The 26,886-nt window shown below is 31.6% G+C and overlaps 1 protein-coding gene across 1 annotated transcript; it reads right to left on the minus strand.

The window, feature by feature from the left end:
• Positions 1–2,669: 2,669 nt before the first annotated feature.
• On the minus strand, positions 2,670–25,809 carry LOC134697192 (phosphopentomutase-like). The gene is made up of 18 exons (XM_063559285.1): positions 25,663–25,809; positions 22,980–23,079; positions 22,106–22,173; positions 20,376–20,464; positions 18,625–18,709; positions 15,154–15,261; positions 14,606–14,775; positions 13,580–13,703; positions 13,224–13,289; positions 11,986–12,083; positions 11,461–11,555; positions 9,848–9,930; positions 8,706–8,799; positions 7,695–7,824; positions 6,452–6,554; positions 5,935–6,021; positions 5,415–5,548; positions 2,670–4,904 (listed from the first exon to the last, which is right to left on the minus strand). Exons 1-18 carry the CDS (start codon positions 25,741–25,743, stop codon positions 4,799–4,801), a joined length of 1,821 nt encoding a protein of 606 aa, XP_063415355.1. The 5' UTR covers positions 25,744–25,809; the 3' UTR covers positions 2,670–4,798.
• Between the last annotated feature and the right edge of the window lie 1,077 nt (positions 25,810–26,886).

Below are 26,886 nucleotides of genomic sequence, written 5' to 3' on the forward strand. Positions count from 1 at the left end.
ATAGTCAATTTTTAACCATTTTTCGTAAATCTTAGTAATCTTTTACAAAAATCTTCTCCTCTGAAACTGCTGGGCCAAATACTTCCAAACTTTAACTGAATGTTCCTTATGGTATCTAGCTTGTAAATTGTATCTGAAGTTATGATCTATCAACAAACATGGTCGCCATTGCTAAAAATAGAACATAGGGGTCAAATGCAGTTTTTGGCTTATAACTCAAAAACCAAAGCATTTAGAGCAAATCTGACGTGGGTAATATTGTTAATCATGTCAAGATCTATCTGCCCTGAAATTTTCAGATGAATCAGACAACCTGTTGTTGGGTTGCTGCCCCTGAATTGATAATTTTAAGGAAATTTTGCTGTTTTTGTTTATTATCTTGAATATAATTATAGATAGAAATAAACTGTAAACAGCAATAATGTTCAGCAAAATAAGATCTTCAATTAAGTCAATTTGACCAAAAGTGTCAATTGACCCCTTAAGGAGTTATTGCCCTTTAAAGACTTTTTTCACAATTTGTTCATCATGTTGACTTACTTTAAAAAATCTTCTCCTTTGAAACTGCTGTATCAATTTCAGCCAAACTTAGGCTAAATGAGTTTCAGAGTATCTAGTATAAATTTTATATTTTATTTCCTTGTATGTCAAGAAACATAGCTCCTATGGCTAAAATAGAACAAAGGAGAAAATGATTATTTTTTTTGGCTTTTGAAGAAAATAGGACGATCCAAAAAACATTTAGATAAACTGAAAAGCCAAAATAATCATTGATTAGAGATTTAACCAAAAGAATTAAGGTGAGCGATTCAGGCTCTTGAGAGCCTCTTGTTAAAAATATTAGTCCTTTTTCAAACTTAAGATAGCCGGAAAATCTGTATATCATTGAACCAGTGACTTATTGATATTTTATACAGAGTAATTCAGTGTATTAGTCCCAGAATGAATCGCTTCTTTCCACTTTAGATTTTCCAAGGTCGACGTTTAAAGAGACACACTGGTAAAAGCTCTAAATATGTATTCCACTGAGTGTATAAATAATCTTTCAATCTGTTCAATTGACGTCTGGATCTGGCATGTACGTAACTACTACTAGTAGTCCTTTGTTAATTTATGCCGAGACTACTGAAACACAGTGTTATAGTCCTTTCAGATTTACGTATCATTGTCATTTTGCTTAGTTTCGTCTATTAACTTTTCTGGCATCGGACTCAGTTTGGCTGTGGATATTGTTATGTAATTGTTTATTTTACATTGGCTAGAGGTATAGGGAATGCAGTCAGTACCCTCTGGTCTTTGTTAGTTTTGTATGTTTTTCTCTCTCCATTTTTAGGTAAAGACTGCATGAAATGCAATCAAACCCTTATAGGACTGACTTGATATCAAAATCTTCCAAGGCTTATCAGTACCTTTTGATTCACAAATTATAGTGCATTGATCATAAAATTCTATACATCCTATAGTAAGTATCTTACTATACAAATCCTTGATCCTATCCATGAACATTAGATGTCATATATGCTCAGATATTCAAGGCACAAAATGATGTTACAGTTGTCAAGAAAATAATACTTCTATGATAAACTGCAACTGGTCTAAATCAGAGGTTCTGAATTTAGACTAGGAACATCAATTTGAGTAAAATTAGTTTTATCATTTGATTGCTTAATCACATGTTCAATTTAGCTGTGTAAAATTTAATTACTCAGTATTGAAAAAGGCAACAAGAACTGATTTACACATGAAATAACTGAATTTTAAAGCTGTAAGTTTTATCTGAATTATTTGGAACTCCAATAATGCTGTCTGCTCTATCATTGTTAAAAAAAAAATCCATTTAGTGTTTAGCAAATAGCACCATAGGATTTGAAATAACAATGTGAAATTCATTCCATTATAACACCCATTGAGATAGCATCATGGTGTTAGAATCACTGGAGAGAAAACAACCATTTAGTGAGTGTAACAGACTATAAATGGGTAGATAAATTCCATGAGCAAGAAAATGTCATCCTCAATGCAATTCATAAGAATTTTTTTTACACATCTATAAAAATTGGATAATTTCAGCTGTTTTCAACATTTTGGTCAGTACTTCTTACCATTTAGGAAAAAAAATATTTTTTTTTATTGTGTACAATGAAATAAGTGGTCATGATGTCCTGAACTATGTATGTATTTTATTGTTTTTTTTTTTTTTTTTAACTTTTACAATACATGATCAAAATAGGCAAAAGGAGGGGCATGACTGTGTTTTTAGGGGGGTCAGGTGTTGAGGGTTAGTTTGATCTTTTGTAGGTTTAGCTAGCTATAAAACCAGGTTTAATCCACAATTTTGTACATAAGGAAATGCCTGTACCAAGTCAGGAATATGAGTTGTTATTTTTTTGAGCTTTTGATTTTGCCATTTGATTACAGACCTTTTGATTTGAATTTTCCTTGGAGATTGGTATTTTTTTTTGTACTGTCCATTGATTTTGGTGATTCCAGATGTACTTGAAAGTACAGTATAATAGTACAATATACTACAAAACTTGACAGCAATATTTTAAGGGTACATGATTATGCACATGCTATTATATAATTTGAAATTGGACCTATACAACAATTTTTACTGAAAAATAAATTCTACATGACATAATTTCTGGTTAAATAAATAAAATAACAAGTCCAGAGCTTATATTATTTTATTCATATGGACAAAAACTTAACATTTATCAGGTATAAAAAAACAGACAATTTTTGTCCAATATCTAGGTATGAAATTGACAAGTTTAATAACAATCAATACTTAAATATGGATAACAGCATTTATCAATAAAGCTGAATCCCATATAGCAATTTCTTGGAATATAACTTTAACCATAGATATAGGAAGATGTGGTGTGAGTGCCAATGAGACAACTCTCCATCCAAATAACAATTTAAAAATTAAACCATTATAGGTTAAAGTACGGCCTTCAACACGGAGCCTTGGCTCACACCAAACAACAAGCTATAAAGGGCCCCAAAATTACTAGTGTAAAACCATTCAAACGGGAAAACCAACGGTCTAATCTATATAAACAAAACGAGAAACGAGAAACACGTATATATTACAGAAACAAACGACAACTACTGTACATCAGATTCATACATATATATATATATATATAATGATAAGAATATAATGTAAAATGTGTTTTAGTAAAAACAAAAGTGCATTTTTTTTTCTTTTCTGTGAAAATATTTTAGACAAGAAAAATTTGACAACAGTGGATAAAATTATCTGGCTTCAATCTTGACCATAAGTCTTTAGATAAAGTTTTTTTTCTGAACAATTTTTATTTTGTCTAGTCTTATTTAACTCATATTAAGGGGATAGTTAGAAATCAAGTCGTTACTGTCAATTCAGGAATTATTGTGATGTCTTTATTATTGCAAATAATGCAAAAAGGATATAATCGCAATAATTTAAACTCACATTTTGAATAAATTAAATTCACATTTTAGTTTTAAATGGCAAAATTGCAATAATAAATGCATGCAATAATTTCTGGATTTACAGAACACATTATTTACAAAATATATTCAAATTTATTTTTATTTATATGTCTGCACATGACAGTGTCAATGATCACATCAAGATGTATATGGTGCATTACAATGTACAATGCATCAGGACTAATGCATCAAATAGTTCCTGATCCATTGTTGCACAATTTGTGTTTGTATTTTGTAGATATATTTATAAACTTGTACTTGAGTTTCTCTTTGTAAAACAAGACTGATGCCATCCTTTGTATGTTTATTGGTCTGCTCATATAACTGGTGAGTACAAAATTAGGGCTTGAAACACCAAATCCATTATTTTCAATGGTTGTTTTCTGAGTCTGAGTTTTATAACAGCAAGGACTAGTCTTTTAACATTTCATTCTGTTGTTTATTTTTTCAAAACACAATAGTTTACTATGACAATCTATCAAAAATGTTAAATTTCATCTTAATTTGAGGTAGTTTGTTTTTATTTAACTTTCACAGAATCTATGAAAATAACTTTAGATAACAAGTTGAGACTCTAATTATATGATTTTACATACAGTTTAACAGGTAGTGGCTGCATGGCTGACTTGAGAATTACTAATACAACACAATTTCCATTGAAAATTTATTTAAAGCTATATAGGTATGATTTAAACTAACAATTGAAAAGAAAAACAGATTAGTATTTATATTGTAACTACAGATAATTTATTTTGTACATAATTATTATTTTGAATTGGAACAGATAGTTCTGATTTCAGCAAAATTTTTCAATCATGATGTCAAATTCTACCTTTTTATAGAGTTTTTGGCTTTAACTTCTTATCAAAAATAAAATCATTGAAAAAACATATAAAAGATAAAACTGTCAAAATAATTGGAAGACACAACATTTACTAATGTTGACCTCAACATGACATTTGGATCAGATCTTAAATTGATAAAAAAAAAAATGTAATAGAAATGTAATGGATAAGGCTTTTGAGAATGAATCAGCTGTTTCATATTATGCCGGAAATTTTGATCTTTTTAAATACTATAAAAATAATTGAAGAAACATCTGAATATTTATACTACAATACAGAAAAATATAAAAAACAAGAAATGTCTCAAAGTAACAAATAGCATATTTTCAAAATAAGTAAGATGACAAAAAGTACAACATGAACAGTACAATACATGGATACAAATTTTATGTCAGCAGCATTTACAAAACATCCCCTTTGGTATCATTCCCAGCATGCATTATACCTAGTTCTGACAGGAAGTACAATACTTATGTCACCCTTGTTTGTAGGTTGTATTTCTCTGGCTGGAGGAAGTATGTTATTATACACTGTACAATATCTTCTAATTCATGCTGAGCTGACTGCTTGTCCAATCTGTAAACATATCATATTTATTAATACATAAAATTGTGAATGGAAATGGGGAATGTGTCAAAGAGACAACAACCCGACCATAGAAAAAACAACAGCAGAAGATCACCAACAAGTCTTCAATGTAGTGAGAAATTCCCGCACCAGAGGCGTAGATTTTAATATTATTGAGTGTTACTAGTTCTAAAATAACATATAAGCCGTGTAACGTATGAATATTTTTTTTTATTTAAGTCTTGTAAAGGAAAACACAAAATGGAGCTGATAGCCATACTTCTGCAAATGACAAAAGCCACCTTTCTGTGAGATGTGAAGTCTTTTGATATGTTTGTTTTTAAGTTATTACAATAATTGTAACTTTTTAATCTTGAGACTGTCCTTTTACATGGTTCATCATTAGAATCCTGTTTGTTTCAAAATAATATGTTAAAAGACCATTGTTTGGAAATAAAAACAAATGTTTTTAAATATCATCTTTTTACTAAGGATAGATGCACATCTCTATAAACTTACCCTTTCTGTGGATCTGGTTTATGTTCAGTATAATATTTGATCTTAGGTTCTGTTCCACTCGTCCTAAGTGTGGCTACACAACCATTCTCAAATGTATATGTAACCATCTGACTTGACTTACTCACTGGTAAAGTCTGGAATATATTTAATAAAATACATGTTAAATTTATATTATTTTTAATATGAGGAAGGCGCTACCTTAAATGCCAGCTTTATACTAAGACAATGTCCTATATATTGATTGGTTGTTGGTTGTTTAATGTCCAGTGGCAAGTATTTCACATATGGTCCTTTTTCGGTTCTTTTCTGTAAATCATCACTCTTTTCTGTAAGTTGTCGAACACGATGTAGCTTACTTTAACTGTAACATGCAAATAGACCATCTTTGTATTGCTACACTAAAAAAGTTTACTGTTATACAAGTGTCCATCAAAAGTTTTTTTTTTTCAATCAAAATAAGTTTGTTCCTTCATTTAACAATGATCAGAATGAATCATAAGGTAGATAACTCTGTACTTACTGGTATATTGTCTGGTTTACTGTTATCAATTCCTACTGTTAGGTCTCTTACATATTTAATTTTATATGGACCACAGGTATCAGGGTGCTATAAAGACAAAGATATGACTGATAACATCAACAGTAGCAATTCTAAACAAAAATCAACGAATAAAATTCTTAGTTTCATCATATTCCAGAGCCTGAAAATATTATTATTGTAACAAGCACATAACTGATTGATTGATTGATAGTTGGGTGTTTAACACATCTTTCAGCAATATTGGCCATATCACGTAACTTTTATAGGTAAAAAATTCAGAGTGCCCCCGAAGAACCACAACTTTTAAGTGAAATTAGTGTTACTTTTTTTTTTTTTTTTGATTGATACTATCTTGTTTTTCTTTAATGTAAGAGGTAAATAAATATCAAAAGGTTAATTTAAATAGAAATTGCTCATTTACATAGTCATAGTGTATGTAGAATATTCTAGCTAAATGGTTTTCTCTATCTAAAAAGTTATATTATTATACACTTACCTTCCCAGTTCCATTAAAATTTCTCAGATCATCAAACAACTTTTTTATAACATCTTTATCATGGCAGATAAAGTAGGAATTCAAACTTATGTGGTAGCCATACCTGTAAGAGAATATTACAAATAATAAATTAATTAGCTGGTGCCACTTTCAGCACTTTATCATACTGGCGTTGTTTTATTTGTGGAGGAAGCCAGAGTACACATTGTTATGCATTTACTTTTCTACATTGGCTAGAGGTATAGGGGAGGGTTGAGATCTCACAAACATGTTTAACCCCGCCGCATTTTTGCGCCTGTCCCAAGTCAGAAGCCTCTGGTCTTTGTTTGTCTTGTATTATTTTAATTTTAGTTGCTTGTGTACAATTTGGAAATTAGTATGGCGTTCATTATCACTGAACTAGTATAAATTTGTTTAGGGGCCAGCTGAAGGACGCCTCCAGGTGCGGGAATTTCTTGCTACATTGAAGACCTGTTGGTGACCTTCTGCTGTTGTTTTTTCTATGGTCGGGTTGTTGTCTCTTTGACACATTCCCCATTTCCATTCTCAATTTTAGTCAGTCAAACATGGTATGGCCCCACATAACTCAAAAACTGTCAGTTGAAAACATCGATATAGTATGGTTAACTGGAAATGATGATAAGCAGGCTACAAAGCTTTCAGGCAAGTAGATAAAGAGGAGTAAAGTATGTAATGGGTGGATAGAGGAAGACAATTAATGTGACCTCTGAAATAGCTAAGTGCAGTACAGTCAGGCTTTGATTAGCAGGTGTGTGCTTCCTCAAAAAAAGTTTAAATAGAGAGTATATTTTTTAGACATCAGAGCTAAGATCAATTGATATAAATACATGTACTACAATAAAAAGGAACACCTCACAAAATAAAATTGAGTATTCTATGACAAAGTTTTTCATATCAGAATATCATACTTATTATTTATTTTTTTTAAATAATTTCTGTATTTCTGTATTTAAAATGTATTTTCTAATAAAAATATTGTATGTAATGTTCACTTTGATTGGAACATTATTTCATTGAAAAAATCCAGGATTGATGGTCTGAAATTGCAGGTACAAACACATTCATCCTAGCTGGGATGATTATTTTAGGAAATAAGTAGTGTTTTTTTTTTCAGTTGGATGAGTATAGATATAACATCATTGTATTTGAAGATATGTAGGCATCATTTTTTTATTTGATGGTCACAAAATCCTTATAGAAGTATAACAGAACAGTAACTTACTTTTGGTAAACATTTTCTAGTTGTTTGTAAAGTGTAAGACCCTGGTCATACAGATAAGTGGCCATCTCTGCTGTTACCATGGAGGCACTGACTCCATCCTTGTCTAGCACACTGGAACCACACATGAATCCTGTGGAACAAAAACAGGCATTTGTCATGGGTGATATACATTAATTGTTGAAGGCAGTAAAGTTGGAGTAAGCTCTGCTCCTTTCATATATTCTACACAACAGTACAGTTATCAAATAGCAAGTTCATATATAGAAAAGTAATATAATACAACTCAACAGAAAATATCATTTTGTTGGGATTTTATAATGGTATCTTATTAAAAAGGACAAAAAAAGTATAGATAAAAGAAAGAAAAATATGATTATGAAAAAAAAAAAATATAGTAAATTAAAAAAAAATTTAAAAAAATAGTTTCATATCTGTTTATTTTGTAGTTGCTAATCCATCAAATTTTCCTGAAAAGCCGCCTGGTAAATATGCCAAGCTTGATTAAACTTATCAAATCATTTATTTTGAATTGATATCTTCTCCAAAATAATGATGCTTTAAAAAAAAACTCTGCTCCTTTCTTGATGAATGGTATCTGATTAAAATATAATTACATAACAACCAATTATATTTCAAACGACATTTCAAGCACCTGTTTTCATATCACAAGCAATCATTCTGTTGTCAATTCAATTTGCAGTGTTTTCCTCGCTGCTGTAATATTGCCATTTCTTTTATCATTCCAAATTTGGTATAATATTATTAGGTCTTGTCAAATTTGAAAATTAAAAAATATCAGCAACAAGCAGGTGTGTGAGAGTTCAAGAACATGTGACAACTCATCACTGTGTAGCTACTAACAGTCATTATATTGAGTGAGAAAAGAGTGACTAAATATCTGCTTGGTGAATAGACAAATGAACTGACAAATAAATGGATGGACAAAATGTTTGAGATAATGCTTTATACACTGTCAGTGTAGAGTAATAAATTTAAACCAAACAATCTTACCAATGGCCTCCTCAAAGGCAAACAGGACAGTTTTCCCTGCCTTCAAATATTCATCGGATTTGTTTCCCATCCATTTAAACCCAGTCAAGGTTTCCTATAAAATACAGATAAAGACTAAATGTATGAAATCATTTTAACTTGACTTTAAAAATCTTTTACATGTTAAAACCAATTTTTATATTCATGCTTGTACATATCCTACTGAACTAGAGGAGAGTGATGGGTAAATGGGAATCATCGAAGACTTTGAAAGGTAGTGAGTGCATACCTGCCAACATTTCAAAATGTTCATGGGGGTTTTACTGCAAGATGATTGCCATGGTCCTACAAATCCTGTAAGGGGGCCTTCAAATTTTTTCTTATGTTGTTTATTTGCTTCTTCATATTTTCACAATGCTATACCAATAGTAAAATTGATTGTTTTGTTTTAAATTGTGGACAAAATCCCTATTGCAAAATTTCCAATTATTGAGAGCCTCCAAAGGGGAAATCCCCCACAAATAGTGACAAGTTGGTAGATATGTGAGTGGAAAGATTTAAGTCATGTCAGGCCAAGTGGGTAACACTAGAATTCAAAGTATCATTTAACAGAAAAATACTTCCTAGGAGATCCACAAATGCTTACAAGATACAACTCATCCTTATGAAGTTCAAAACCAACTGGAACTATGATTTATCTCACAAAAGGATAACTCTGTCGTACATTACTGTACGGTAATTTGATTATCTCCCCTTTAACATGTTAGCAAGTCTACTATTCCTTTATGCTTGTGAAGTGTTCTACAACTCTGTGTTCTTTCAATTCTATATTTCCTTCAGTGTAGGAGGTACATAGAATGATAGGGTGATTCCTATAAACTCCAAAAAACTTTGAATGTTAGAAACATGCAACAACAAAAAAACGTACGCATGGGGTGTATTAAAAAAAACAAAATAAGAACAAACTGACAGCAATTGCAGGGCTAATCTGTAGATCATGTTTATGAAACATGCACAACTGAATTTTGTAAAGACCTAATATAAAACCACTTATCAATTTTATTTATCACAAGCTAATGTGTTTATAAATACATGCATGAAAAAAAGGCCAATTGTTCAATTACATATAAACATGGTAATATTTATTCATTAGTTAAAAATACCTCAAAATTAAATCCTTCATTTCTGGCTATTGTCTGTAATATCTTAGATGATACTGTACTTGCTAACATATACACTTCAGATGCTAAAACATAGTATATTAGTAGGGAAATAAAAGCATATGTTGGGTATATGTCAATTAGACAGCTATCAAACAACACAAAAACAGAAAAAAACAACATCTACTATAAATTTATATTACAAATAACTCTAGATTTTTGTCCATTGAATTTCAGAACAATACATTGTGGGATAGTATCAATTTGTGATACATGGCAGGAAATATTGATATAGCCACATATGATTGAAACATTATTTTTAAATTCTATTTTCAACAAAATAAAGCCATGATAATCCAAACAAAACTGATTTAATTGGATAGACAGTTAATTAGCAATCTGATAAGTATTTCTATTGTTTATATCCCATGTACATGCACAGTAAGTTAGTCCTGTTGAGCGCTTAAAGTGGTCACATGGATTGTATTACACCTGGCCTTACTGACACCCAAGGCTTCCAAAACGGTCATATATTCCGGACAATTGTATAATGTCCGGTAAAAGTCCGGCTGGGAAAAGCATGAAACGGTCTTTTACTTTTAAGATATCAAGGCTTTTTCGGTCATTTTTACATAATTCACGATCTTTTTGACCCAATATTTTGCCTTTAACAGCCACACATTTCCGGCCATAAAAGTGACATGATGATTAATTACTATCAAAACATTCCCTACTTCAATACTTTCTAATTTAATCAAGGCTAATTAGTTGTTGGACAGCTGAAATCGGTGAACCCTGAAATCTACCTGTTCAGGTAACAGGTAAACTATTTTCAGTACAGGACATCGTATAAATTGATCAGTCTATTCACAATTATTTTTTAACATTTCAGCAGTTTGTATCTACTTGATTTAGTTCAAAAGATTAAAATTATAAAAAATACGTTTGTAAACATGATTTGATGAAAAATTTAAAAAGGATTTAGAATGAAAAATCGTCAGAACTACTTAGTATTAACTAGAACACATGTGCGCATGTGCACAGGTGGGAAGTTTAATTGTGCATCCTACATTTCTTCCAAAATGCTAAAATTATCAGTTAAACCTGTATCTAACGTTCATTTGAAGTATTTTGTTGAAGAAATAACGTGGAAAGAGCTTCATCACTCAGTCGTGCTTTGTAAACGTACACGGATTTTACGTATCCGTATATGGTCCATGTTTTACCATTGTCAAGTCAACATCCGGTTTAAAACGAAAGTAAAGTTTTTGACATCATTTTGCACAAATAAAGAGTCTAAGGCAGATATGAGCACACTGATGTGCACACTTTGCATGATGCACTGTCAATTTAACAGTTTACGTCAGAACATCAAATTCATATCAAAGTAAAGTTTAATAACGTTTTTTTTTAATCTAATGTCAATCATTGGGATGGCCATCTGATTACTTTAATTTATTTAAATTGCCTCTTGTGACTTAGTCTTAGGGACTAAAATTGGGATCAGATATAAAATGTCCGGCTGGCTCAAATATTTTTTGGAAGCCTTGCTGACACCTAGAGGAAATGGGCCAAGATACCAGGCTAAGCACCATCATCCTTACACTATACCTTACCTGGAACATCAGGATTCTTCTGTCTAAAGGAAAGCCAACTCCACCATCCCAGCAAGGCACCAATTTCATTTCCTGAGAAAATATGCCATTTACCACTGGAAATTATCAATAAAATATTTACTTCATCATTAATCTTTTTGGTTAATTTCAATGATTTAAAATAGATAAAAAAAAAAGAAAACAATTGGTGTCCAATAGTTTAGAAATTATGGTTGCCTTTCAAGAATGCACAGAGGCAGGCTGGCTGTTTGACTCACTGTCAAAATAAATGAAACTGTTCTTACGACTCTAGTATTTTTAAACTATAATCAAAATGTATAACTATTTCAATACTGTAGTATACCTAGAAAACATTTCAACAAGGCACATTTCTGTGTTACAAACGGAATAAAATATTTAGTACTCATGAAAGCAAAACAATTCAAGTTCATGAGCTATCAAAATTCTTCAATTTTTCAATAAAATATAAGCACCCTGATAAAACAATTCATGTGAAGAAGAATGGGGATTTGAATATTGATTTACCTTTCTAGTTTTTCAGCGATAGCAAGTCTGTCAGCATCAGGGTCATTAGCTAATATCACACTACTATTGTTAGCATTGGCTGTGTCTATTGCTAGGGACTAAAAATAATCAAAAAGTTAGATCTTAATTGACATAACATGTATTGGCAGTTTATCTTTAAAGGATGGATAGGTGTAAATACATTTACTGTGTAAGCATGAATATTTTTTTGGCAAGAGTTGTGTAAACTTCTTCATCATTTGGTGTCTGGTGGAGAAATTTTTCATTGGTAACCATACAATGATACATAATTATTTTTAACCCCTTTCAATTTTCAAATGTTTTAATGAACGAATCTGTCAAGATTTTGTGTGGTTTCACTATTTCCTTACCTTTCTCTCCTTTCAAAACTATGTAAAGCAGGAAAAAGAAATATTCAAAAACTAAAACCATAATTTATTTATAGGTCTAGGTAGATTCAACAGTTTGAAATTATAAAACATATTTAAAAGCCAATGACTCCATAAATTTACTATTTTCTCTATATCTTAGCTTTTACTACTTTTGTAATCCCACTATTAAGTTAACTTATTGTCCTTCCCTATGCCTATATCACCCTGCTCTGTCGCTTTGTAATTCTTGTATCAAGACTTCAAAACGAGACCAGGCATTATCAGTAACGTCACAATGTGAGAGGAGAAGTTATCACGGACGTCACAATGGGAGAGGAAAAGTTATTAAGCTTGATTTCGTCAAGCGTAACTTGGGGAGAAAGAAAAGACCAGTAATAGAACAATAACAAGAATGTGTCCATAGTACACGGATGCCCCATGCGCACTATCATTTTACATGTTCAGTGGACCATGAAATTGGGGTCAATACTTTAATATGACATTAAAATTAGAAAGATCATATCATAGGGACCATGTGTACTAAGTTTCAAATTGATTGGACTTCAACTTCATCAAAAACTACCTCGACCAAAAACTTTAACCTGAAGCGGGATGAAAGAATGGACGAACAAACGGACGAACAGAGGCATAGACCAGAAAACATAATGCCCCTCTACTATTGTATGTGGGGCATAAAAAGATAATCAGGTTTTCTATGTATAGATATCGTAAAATATCAGCTGCTCAGCACAATGTGAACCTTTTGAGCTCGTTCACTGCGCTCACTCGCCACAAAGGTTTACATTGTGGCTTGCAGTTGATATTTTACAATATCAATGTATAGAAAACTCAATAATTTATACTTACTAAAGCTCCTTCACCTTCTTCAGGGTTTGGATATCGTACTGTGGGGAATTCAGGATCTGGCATTATCTGTTGAAAGAAAATTACTTTACAAATATTACAGTAGTAAGACATTAGGAAAGTATATCAAAATCCTTTCAGACTACATGAAACTGCAGTGATAAATGCATTGTCTCCTTGTTGTTGTGCGACTAAACGTTATAAGAAAGTTTATATGAAGAGGACATACAGCAGTTCATGAACAATGTTGTTAAAGATATATAGTGGACTTTCATTGTCTTGAATTTTGACGACTTGATATTTTGCAATATTGATATTTCAGCGCAGTCCAATCGGTTTCAAATAACAGATATACTGACCTGTTCTATCACAGGGACGGGTTCTTTAACACCAAACACTTTACAGGCCTCTATAACATAAGGATATCCCACACCATGCATGGCAGTGTATGTAAATATTACAGATGATTTACTATTCTGCTCCCTACAATATATGATAAAACCATACACACAATATGCTCAATTTGAATTCTATATTCTTAAGTGACTTAGTCTCTTTCTATTATTTGGAATTCTTTTATAATTGACTAACTATAAAATGTTAAGAACAGCAGGATCAGTTTTGCTTTAAATATTTTCTTCCTTGAAAAGGCACTAGATGTCAAATTCATGTTTACTGATTTTAATCAAATTCTCATATTCAATTTATAACAAATTGAATGTAAAACATTTATTCAAACTATAAAAAGTCTAAAATAAACAATAAACAGGTCAAGGGCATGAAAATATGTTGCTTCATTTCATGTGTATTTTAATCTAGACACCATCTAATTATCGAGTTGACCTCTAAAGTCATCATATGACCATATAAGCAATATAAACATAAATAAAGATATAAATAGATTAAGCAAACTGGTGCTGTTGGATTTTTCTATGACTATTTAATTTCATATTATAGATGATAAATAAATGTTTATCATCGTTTTTACCTGTATAAGAATGAACTTTTGTGGATCAAATCAGTCAATAAAATGATTTACCTTTGTTTTACTTTTTATGTTGACATTCTTTTTCTTTAAATAAACTTTACACATACAATTCATGTGTTATCAATTTCAAACCAGGGGGTTAAATTGAAGTTCACATGAATACAGATTCAATGAGGTCCAGTTATTCACTTGCAAGTGAATAATTCATAATCAATGTTTTTTTTTTGCTTATGACAAAATTGAACCATAGCTGCTAAAAGCTATTTTTTATTGGACTATTTGCATTTCATTAATGATTGAGCAAAACAAATAATGTATTAGATTTTTTTATATATTTGGTAGCTAGTGACCCTTTAATGGAATACTTGTTTGGTTAAAAAAGTTACAGTAATTTTACCTGAAATAACATAATTTTTTCAGATCTTCATTATAATGTTTCAAAATATCATTGTAAGGATCCTTCCTTAAAGGACTTTTCTCTACAACTGATGCATCCCATGAAGTAACCAGTGGTACCAAGTTTTCCTCGATTGACTTGGCTACATGTTTATCAACAGGGGAGATAATCTGAAATTGAAAAGGGAAATAATTAAAATTTTTAATGATTATATCCATGTTTTAACAGGTCTTCATAGACTTTCGATCTTAACTGAAACTTGATAAACTTGAAATCTTACTGTTTCTACTCTTCAAAAAGTTTCATTTAATGCATTTTCGTGAAGGAATATATATTTTAAGAAAAAACAAAAAAATGCTAAGATCCCTTCATGGTATACACCACAATAAAGCCATTAGTAGACTTTAAACATGAATGATGTCACAATAGTAAAGGCTCAAAAGTCTATTATTCTTATAAACAAACAATAAGAAGCATATTAAATATTGATATTTTTAACACAAGTTGAACAAAGTATGATATTACGACAGATCCTAAATATCTGAGACCTGAGATCCATTACTTCCATACACTTTGTAACCATTGTCTTCTTTAGGATTATGTGAGGCAGTAACCATGATTCCACAATCTGCTTTACAATATATCACAGCATAAGCCTGAAAATGAAAGAGGTAAATATGTAAGTCCATTATTGGTAAAACTAATTCTTTTTTATTGAAATTTTGAATTACCAAAATTGTATATTATATGGAAGTTTTTTGTGTGTTCTCTTTCTTTTTTTTCCCTTTTTTTTGTAATTTCATGAAATTTTCACTTTCAATTCTGTGTGGTATTTTTATGATCTTCAAAATTTTAAAGAAGACCTATTGGTTAGAATATTTGACAACTAATTCTTATCATGAATAACCTAATGCTGATCCCTGAACCATGACATGTGGTCAAAGTCAGATGAACCTAAAATAGCTTAAAGATATGGATATTACATGCAATGATTCTATAAACCAAATACAATTGTCCTATTTCAATGTATTCATAAAAACCATGATAACTGGAACAGCCTCTGAGATCACAAGAAAGTTCTGTGTTCAATCATTGTCAAAGTCAAACACAAGACTTTAAAATTGGTATGTTCTGCTTCTCCATTTTGCAAGCAACATTTTTAAGAGTAGAACAAAGACTGGTTGGCTCAAATACAGAATAATTTGGGTAGTATGTCTTTCTGTAGATTAATACTAGTTTGTTTTTTTTAAATATGCTTAGCATGTGTCTAGTTCAAAGCAGGGTTCATATTCATATAACATTTATATATTATAATAGGGAGATGACAAAAAAAATGCCTCTAATTTTTTTAAACATGAAATCTTTGTACAAATGTATTACATATTATCACATATTTGTTATGAATACCGTAGGTTTTGCATATGCAATAACCTCCAAATTGCCCGGGGCAAAAAAGACATATCCATATTGTGCCCTGTTCCTAATGACGTGACGTCATTGCATCCTCAACAACACGTTTGTGATTATTTGCTTAAAGATTTTACCTTTTATGTATCATAAAATTGTTATAATTTACGTTTTTTCTCTTTTCTGCAGAACTTAAATATGTGATAAAAAGATTATAACATGTCTTTTCCATATTGGCCCGAGTATCATCCCTCGACCCATATCGGCCCTCGGCTAAAGCCTCGATGCCGATATGGGAGTCTCGGGATGATACCAGGGCCAATATGGAAAAAGGCATGTTATAATCTATACTTATCATTTTTAGGAACATAAGAATACAGCATATTTGAAACCAATTGTTTTTGCAATTATCATGGTGAAAGTTAAACAAATCAAGATCAAAAATAATGTGTAGAATATTAACAACAAGAATGCGTCCATTGTACACAGACGCCCTACTCACACTATCATTTTGTATGTACCATGGTCCGTGATTTTGGGGTCAAAACTTTAATTTGGCATAAAAATTAAAATAATAGGGAATATGTGTAATAAGTTTCTAGTTTATTGGATTTCAACTTCATCAAAAACTACTTTGATTAAAAACTTTAATCTAACTAGGTGTCGCTCACCTTGGTCTATGTGCATATTTAACAAAGGACACAAATGGATTCATGACAACATTGTATTTTGGTGATGGTGATGTGTTTGAAGTTCTTACTTTACTGAACGATTTTGCTTCTTACAATTATATCTATAATGAACTTTGCCCATTAGAAACAGAGAACTATATTTGGTAAAAATTTACAAAAATTTACCAAATTAATGAAAATTGTTAAAAATTGACTATAAAGGGCAATAACTCCTTAAGGGGTCAATTGACCATTTAGGTCATGTTGACTTATTTGTAGATCTTACTTTGTTGAACATTATTACTGTTTACAGTTTATCGCTATCTATAATAGTATTCAAGATAACCAAAAAGTCAAAATTTCTTTAAAAATTACCAATTGCAGGGCAGCAACCCAACAACCAATTGTCCAATTCATCTGAAAATTTCAGGGCAGATAGACCTTGACCTGATAAACAGTTTTATCCCCAAGTCAGATTTCCTCAAAATGCTTTGGTTTTTGAGTTATAAGCCAAAAACTGCATTTTACCCCTATGTTCTATTTTTAGCTGTGGCCCATCTTGGTTGAATGGCCAGGTCATTGGACACATTTTTCAAACTAGATACCCCAAAGATGATTGTGGCCAAGTTTGGATTATTTTGGATCAGTAGTTTCAGAGGAGAAGATTTTTGCAAAAGATTACATTAATTTACGAAAAATAGTTAAAAATTGACTATAAAGGACAATAACTCCTAAACGGGTCAACTGACCATTTTGGTCATGTTGAATTTGTAGATCTTACTTTGCTGAACATTATTGCTGTTTACAGTTTATCTTTATCTATAAGAATATTCAAGATAATAACCAAAAACAGCAAAATTTCCTCAAAATTACCAATTCAGGGATAGCAACCCAACAACCAATTGACCGATTCATCTGAAAATTTCAGGGCAGATAGATCTTGACCTGATAAACATTTTTATCCCACGTCAGATTTCCTCAAAATGCTTTGGATTTTGAGTTATAAGCTAAAAACTGCATTTTACCCCTATGTTCTATTTTTAGCCGTGGCGGCCATCATAGTTGGTTGACCAGGTCACGCCACACATTTTTTAAACTAGATACCCAAAAGATGATTGTGGCCAAGTTTGGATTAATTTGGATCAGTAGTTTCAGAGGAGAAGATTTTTGTTAAAGATTACTTTAATTTACGAAAAATGGTTAAAAATTGACTATAAAGGGCAATAACTCCTAAACTGGTCAACTGACCATTTTGGTCATGTTGACTTATTTGTAGATCTTACTTTGCTGAACATTATTGCTGTTTACAGTTTATCTCTCTCTATAATAATATTCAAGATAATAACCAAAAACAGCAAAATTTCCTCAAAATTACCAATTCAGGGACAGCAACCCAACAACCAATTGACCGACTCATCTGAAAATTTCAGGGCAGATAGATCTTGACCTGATAAACATTTTTATCCCACGTCAGATTTCCTCAAAATGCTTTGGATTTTGAGTTATAAGCAACTGCATTTTACCCCTATGTTCTATTTTTAGCCGTGGCGGCCATCTTGGTTGGTTGACCTGGTCACGCCACACATTTTTTAAACTAGATACCCAAATGATGATTGTGGCCAAGTTTGGTTTGATTTGGCCCAGTAGTTTCAGAGGAGAAGATTTTTGTAAAAGCCAACGCCTGACGACGCCGGATGCGAAGTGATGAGAAAAGCTCACTTGGCCCTTTGGACCAGGTGAGCTAAAAAGGGACAGACGGACCAGCAAGACAAACAGATGCACAGACCTGAAAACATACAGCCCCTAGGTTGGGCATACAAATAGCAATGGAGTTTTAATTATTTTCAATGTTTATCCTATTCATCTTAAAGTAATGCAACTGTCTGGATGTTGCTTCAACTTTTCAGTAATTTAATTACAGTCCTTTTTAGTATTACTTACCACATAAGGAGTAGGACAAACTCTGGAATAGAGGTAGACGGGTACTTCTGCATTAATAAACACTGTCGCTGTCAACCAGGCAAATCTGTAACACAAAGTCAACACATAAATATCTTTAAAAAAAAATAATATAAACCTTAATAAACACTGTCGCTGTCAACCAGGCAAATCTGTAACTCAAAGTCAACACATAAATATCTTAAAAAGTAATATAAACCTTGATAAACACTGTCGCTGTCAACCAGGCAAATCTGTAACACAAAGTGAACACATAAATATCTTAAAAAGTCATATAAACCTTGATAAACACTGTCGCTGTCAACCAGGCAAATCTGTAACACAAAGTGAACACATAAATATTCAAAAAAGTCATATAAACCTTGATAAACACTGTCGCTGTCAACCAGGCAAAACTGTAACACAAAGTCAACACATGAATATCTTAACAAGTCATATAAACCCTGATAAACACTGTCGCTGTGAACCAGGCAAATCTGTAACACAAAGTCAACACATAAATATCTTAAAAAGTAATATAAACCTTGATAAACACTGTCGCTGTCAACCAGGCAAATCTATAACACAAAGTGAACACATAAAAATTTTAAAAAAGCTTGGATAAGAGGTCAACCAGCATACTGTAAATTCAGAAATTAGTGTGTACATTTATTATTGTGATTTATAATTTTATAATGCAATTTTAATATTTTGCAATATGAAGAAAAATCCTGTTTAATTCATATAACTTTTCGGAGACAATGTGTGTATTTAGCACAGCTGGTTTGAGTTTACAGTAAAAAGACTGCAAACATCTGAAATGTCACAATTAGCACTAGGAAAATTAAAGAACCTTAGTGAGCACGCTCACATACATGTACCCCATGTCCCCACATTTTCACTGAAGAAATAAAATAACTATAAGAATCATAATTTCCTGTCGATATGCACATCTACATAGTATGTCCTTATTATCTACAAAGTTTCATGAAATTCTGACGTGTGGTTTCAGAGGAGTTGCCATGACAAACTGTTGAAGAAGTATATCGAAGTAAATAAGTTCAAAGGGACATAACTCATAGAAAAAAAATTGCATCATAATTTCCTGTCGTTTTGCACATCTCCATAGTATGTCCTTTTTATCTACAATGTTTCATGAAATTCTGATGTGTGGTTTCAGAGAAGTTGCGATGACAAACTGTTGCAGTAGTATATTGAAGCAAAAAAATTCAAAGGGGAGTAACTCCTAGAAAAAAATTGAATCCTAATTTCCTGTTAAAATGCACATCTACATAGTATGTCCTTATTATCTAAAAGGTTTCATTAATTTCTGATGTGTGGTTTTAGAGGAGTTGCGATGACAAACTGTTGCAGAAGTATATTGAAGCAAATAATTTCAAAGGGACGCAACTCATACAAAAAAAAATTGAATCGTAATTTCCTGTCGATATGCACATCTACTTAGTGTGTCCTTATTAACTTCATTGCATGGGGTATAATAAGAAATAGTTAGACTCTGTCTTTGAAATGAAAGTCTGCTCTTCATTCACCATGCACATGGTTACTTAATTACAGGAACAACCAAACGTTTAATTCATAACAACATTTTCTAACTGTTTTAGTCATATTTGGGAAATTTCGTCTGAAGTCGAATATGACAATACAATTTTATATACATAACATTATGACATATTCTGTAAACACTGTGGAACATTCAATGTACAAGGAATGCTATATGTTGTATGTACATTTACCTTTCACTATTGTGTCTGCCATCATAACCCACAACCACACCATTACTTTTAACAGATGGACAATTTTTTAATAAATATTGACACAGACCCTGAAAATATAATGAACATATTATTAAAATTATTATTATTGACTTGTCAACAGGACATATGTAGTTTTTATAAGGCCAAAATTCTTGTGTTTCTGCTAACCAAACCTATTCTTATTGCCGTGCATTAAAAAATCAACTTTCAACTGTTCGTGCCTTGACAAAACTTTACAAACTAACTTATTTTATTTTATACTTCGCAATGAAGTGCATGTATGCTCTATGTTATAACGGCATCCATCATGAACACTTTATATTTTGTCTTAGAATTCAATATAAACAATATATAATTAAAATATATTTTCAAAGTTAATGCTAGATTACCTTAGCCATATTTTGCACAACTTTTTGGAATTTTGGGTCCTCAATGCTCTTAAACTTCGTACTTGTTTGGCTTTTTAACTGTTTTGATATGAGCACCACTGATGAGTCTTGTGTAGAAGGAATGCAAGTCTTGCGTATTAAATTATAATCTTGGTACCTTTAATAAATATTTTAGTCATATCTAATATGAAAATTATAGTCATTTATATTTTGATATTAATATTTATATTTTATTATATTCTCTTTTTTACCTGAGTTTACCTGTAAGATAAATACACGCAAATGTAATCAAAAGCTGCACGCAAACTTAAAACATTTTATCCCAAAATGCACGCAAATGTAATGCTCCCACTAATCTTTAGTGCCTACCCTAACATTTTTTATGACATTTTGGAATACGCACTGCTGTTTAAGTGTTAGTAGTAACCAGCTAAAAAATGTTTGTAAAATAAAATGATATTGCATACCTACCTACCTACCCTATTTTTTTCAGCACTTTAGCAGAAACACATGTATTACAGTATTCTTTCGTGGCTTAAAGAAAAGCTATGTCTCTGAATCCTTCTACATCTTAAACTAAACAAAAAGTTTAGTTTGGATGCTTTAAACCCTTAAATTTCCAAAATAGTCTACCAGGGCAGTGGTTGACTGAATTTTGTTTTAAACATTTTTCAGATGTTTAAAAAACATTAATAATATCATTTTTGTCCTGTCAAATTAACCTCAAAAGGCAGACTTCTAGCAAAAGATGAACTATTACAATTCATGCAATAATTCAGGTACAAGTTCTTTTTTACATAGTTAAATAAATAGTATAGAAAGATAATGCTAAAACACATAGTAAGCCTTGCCCAGGGATCATTTTTAAGGGTATGAATCATCACCAGGCACTGTTAATTGTGCATTTTCACTTACCTATACTTTTAAAATGTCAGAACTTTTGCCACTGATACCAATAATTGGTGTGGTTTCAACTAATAGCAGTACCATTGGAGCTTTAGTGGTAAGTAAGGTCAAACAAAAAAGTATGTGTTTACTGTCATGTGCCGGGAGAAAAATAGGTTAGGTAGGTAGGGATTTTTTTTTAAATTTAATTATTTTTTTACATTGTGTTTATTGGAACAACATTGTGACAGTTCAAAAATTATAAAAAAAAACTTAAAGGTAGGGGATAAAAATTAGGGTAGGTAGGGGTACAGTAAACTCAGATACTTATTTTTTTGGCCTTATCTCTGTATATCAGTATTCTCTCTATTTCGCCACTAGTAGGTAATTATACGAAACAGGCCTTGGTCTGCAAAATATAACAATAATTCTTACCTGAGTAGTTTGGATAATTGTTAAATCATTCATCATAGAAAATCCTGCTGCCATTCGAGTTCTAAGTCCTGCAAAAATGCATATAAAATGTTTTTGAAGGTGATTGAATTATCAATGTATAAACCATTACTAGAGTTAATCATGTATCTTCAGCTTGAGAGTTTTGATTCTTGATGCTATTTACATTAACACGATAAATGTACGAAGATCCGGAAAATATTTTTTCAGAATTTTTATCATTTGATTTTTTAATTTTTTTTCAAGCTCGAATGCATCAATTCCGTCATGTCTGTAGATTTTTAATTTAAATTTCAATTATATCAACAAAAATTACTTAAGTTACAAAAAATTTGGATTTACATGAAAATTTAGTTATAGGAGCAATTAATATATACATCTTAAGCTGCGCTAGGTTTAAATACATTGATCATTTTATCATGCAGTTGTTTACAAAGCTTATGTTAAGCATGTCAGCATTATTATTTGTATCTACTAAAAGCTGTTCTAAATGGGTTTGTATCAACCTTTTATATTATGGTAGGGATTTTTGTTTTATATTTTATGTTAGTACTTGAATCTAACAGTGTATGTTTTATGTTTTTGTCTTTGATTTCTTTTATTCTTTTAATTACCATGCTGAATGTACAGCGCTTAGAGTAATTTTCATTTATTTATATAGGGCGCTCTTTAAATTTTCATTATTATTATGGAAGCAGGACAAGTCGCCCCACTGGCATTTCTTTAAAATTTTGTATCAATTACAAATGTATAAAATGAAAATCTTATTTGATGGGTGTTTGGGGTCTAAAAAAGCGTGCCTCTTATCCTATGCGTTTAAATCTGGACAAACTCAATCATTCTCTAACAAATTAACCTGCAGTCCCAAACTCCATTCTTTTTAACAATCTTTTCTTTAGTTCTTCTATATTTTTTTCATTTACTAACTGTAATATGTTGGATCTTGTTGCTTCATTCTGAAAAAAATATTCATAAAGCTATTATAAAATACCTTTAAAATTATAAATGAAGACACCTTGAATGTATATATACATGTATGTAATTTTTAAACATAAGCACAAGTATACATACCTCATTGCCATGTTAAGTGGAACAATTATTTTGACAGAATCAATAGTTTCTTCTCTTTATTTTCAGATATGATTATTTTCAGTAATATTTTCAATTTGCTACATAAACTTTTTTGTAAATGTGACCTTGACCTCGATCAAGTGACCTTAACATTAATTGGGTTCTTTGTTTCATCATATAAATTGTATGATCACTTATCTGTAAAATATCAATGCAATCCCATTTGTAACTATTTGATTTGGTACCCCTGTTTTGCACAAATGTGAGTCTATTTTTAGTAGCTATGACCATGGCCTTGATCTTTAATGACCTCAAAATCAATTGGGTTCTTATTGTACCAAAACCTTGGGTTCATGTACATATCTAACCATCATATTGTCATACTCTTCCAAAAAGGGAGACAATCTGTTACAAACAATTATATTTCATACTTTTTTTTTTAAATCTTCAAAGTTTTAGTGATACCAAGCTAAATATATGCAGTTATTTACATCAAAGCAAGTTAAAAGACTTTAAAAAAAAAAAATCATGATTTTTAAACACTTAAAAAATAACACCAAATTAGGCTGTGTATACATTTTTGTAAATAACAACTAGCAGTAATCATTTATAATTAAAAAAATATTGGATAATTTCTCAAATTTAATTCAAGAATTAAGAATTGGTATTTGTATACATATAAAAAAAATATTTAATAATTCAACTAAAATATTAATCCAAATTGGGCATGAACATGTAGGGTGCGAACAGAGATTGGGACGAACATGTGGGATGCGAACCTGTAGGATGTGAAAGTATACTGGGCGCGAACAGACCTGATACAGTGTACATGTAAACTGCAGTTTCAATCTGCCTTGCACATTTGCAGCATATATGCTCTTAAAGTCTTTACTGTCAGGCGTCAAACAGTCACCTTCCGCTACTGTAAGTGTTATTTTGTTAAAATTGAACATCGTTCATCAAAATATTCTCATCTTGATTTGTCTGAGGTATATATGTAATTATCCAACATTATTTTGGAAAAAAATACTGTGATAATCATCTAAACATGCTTTGAATTGTTTTACATTGTCTTATCGGGGCCTTTTAAAGCTGACTATGCAGTATGGGCTTTGCTCATTGTTGAAGGCTGTACGGTGATCTATAGTTGTTAATGTTTGTGTCATTTTGGTCTTTTGTGAATAGTTGTCTCACTTGGCAATCATACCGCATCTTTTTTATATTAAAGTAAACATGAGTGTTAACATTTTTTTAACAATTCCTTTTACAGTATGTATGTATGTATGTACTGGTAAATGCCTCCGATATCCAAAGAACCCCTCAAAAACTGCCAGGGTACAGTGGCATCCATGTGTACACACTCCCTATCGGGATGAATTAGAGATTGTGTCACTTACTCACTAACATATAGTTTTACGAACATTATTTTTACAAGGACAATCAATCCCCACCCAACACAAAGGGAGTGATAGGACACCAGGAAGTCTGTTATTAAGGTGGAGCAAGCGGAAGTACTCGGAGAGAACCACCGGGCCACTCGCTGGAAACAGACAAACCAGAGAGATATCAGAAGATTGATCTCCAGGTCAAAGTAGGGGACAACTTTGACCAACAGAGGCCCCCAAAGTACCCATTCTTGTTTAAACTCCAGTCTGGGTACCAGAGATGTGTGTGAGAGGGTGAATATTACCCTTCTGAAGTACTGATTTTTTTAGAACCCCAAGTGAAAATACACCTTATCGCTATTTAGTCCATTCCTGGAAAAACAGTCATTAATACAACTTCCTGTTTAGGTCACGTGGGCCGAAAATGGAGGTCACCAGCAGTGAGCTGAGGGAGGAAAAACTTTAGAAAGTGATCATCAAGAAACATTGATATAGTATGATCCACTTTTTTCGAAATTGAAATTGAAGTAAAAAAATATTCTGTTTGAAGTATTTACAGTAGTTTAAACAGGTCTCATTAACAAGTATCATGCATGGTGAATTGTTTCAACAGGGTCCCAGATAGCTTCTACTGGATGAAAAAGTTGTGTAATTTTAGAGCTTACCCGGAATGGAATAAATAGCGATTAGGTGTATTGAACTCACTCAGGACCTTCAGCACTCAGTCACCGTAGCCACCGGTCTTAACCACTAGACCATGAACTCACAGTAATTGAACATGAAGCTATTCCAATTATTCATATACACTTGGGACAGTCAGGACAGGTCAAATAATTTTTGTTTAGCGGCTAGCCCTCCCCCTTTTTTCCTTTAATATTATCAGTGTCAGTGACCACTGCGATCAGAAAAATATATAAAATACGGTGTTCTCTACAAGTTAACTTATGTTAATTTGCTACACATAAATAATTAATATAAAAAATATACAAAGAAAAAAATATTTTGAAAAAAAAAGGGAAAGCTTCCAGGGCTAAAAAAATATGAATTGCAGCATCTCAGTTGAAACCACACTTTTTGACTTACTTTATCCCATTCAAACCATTCCCTCAGCCTTGTGTTTAATTCTTCATCTCCTGTATCATAATTTGTAGCGTTTAAGGCCATGCTTGCAACAATATATACGCCAGAAAATTATAGCAGACAGAATATTCAAGGCCGCTAAGGGAGGTAATGCGGAAAATTACCTGTAAATTAAAATTACTGTTTATTTTTTACGAAACGAATCTATATTCGAGAAAAGGGGTGGGGCCGCGGGCCCCTTGTCTCCTTAATCCACCACTGGTGGAACCCCAGATGAGACTGGTACTGATTTAGAGGAAATAATATATACGACTGTTTGTGTTCTATCGGATAAAAAAGTTTGGATCCAGTTAATAGTATATTTTTTTCTTATTTTTTATGCAGCAAAATACTGCAATCTGATTGGTTAATTACCCGGTGTAAATAACACCCCATCCTTGTTCTCCCAGGGATAAATATAATTTTACCAAAAATTAAGAATTAATTCTTTTTACCAAAATAGAAAAAAAATCAAATGTAAAAAAAAAATTATAAATAATTATTAAAAAAAAATCAGTAATTAAAATTTGAGGATAAAAATTGAAAAAGAAAAAAAAATCCTAAACATTAAAAAAAAAACATTTTATTTTTAATTTCCCAAAAATAAAGAAAACAAAAGTATTTGACAATCTGCAGCAACATGTACGTTGAAAACTTGTTACACTGACATTTTCATTAGCAATTTTAAATTTGACATTCCGGTTTAAAAATGATTAAAGGAATTGTTCATAAGAAATACATTCGTTATCTTGGCATAATCAGGGGTGTACGGAATTTTACACCGTTGTTGAAAATGCATACACCCATTCGGCTGCGCCTCAGCAACGGTGTAAAATTATGTACACCTCTGATTATACCAAGATAACTAATATTATACAACAGTAGACCCCCACAGTAGGTATACAAAAACGTTTACATAATTTAAATCCGAACAAAACAGCAGGACCAGATGAAAATAAACCAAGATTTTTAAAAGGACTTTCATATAAAATTGCACCAATACCTACCATTATCTTTGAGAAGTCAATTAAAACAGGTATTGTTCCAGATGACTGGAAAACTGATCATGTCTCTCCTGTATACAAAAAAAGGCCAAAACTATATTAACCCTGAAAACTACCGTCCTATATCACTTACATGTATTTGCTGCAAACTTTTAGAACACATCGTAGTTAAACACATCATGAA

The sequence above is a fragment of the Mytilus trossulus genome, chromosome 14, assembly GCF_036588685.1.
Source record: "Mytilus trossulus isolate FHL-02 chromosome 14, PNRI_Mtr1.1.1.hap1, whole genome shotgun sequence".
In the NCBI taxonomy this organism is placed as follows: domain Eukaryota; kingdom Metazoa; phylum Mollusca; class Bivalvia; order Mytilida; family Mytilidae; genus Mytilus; species Mytilus trossulus.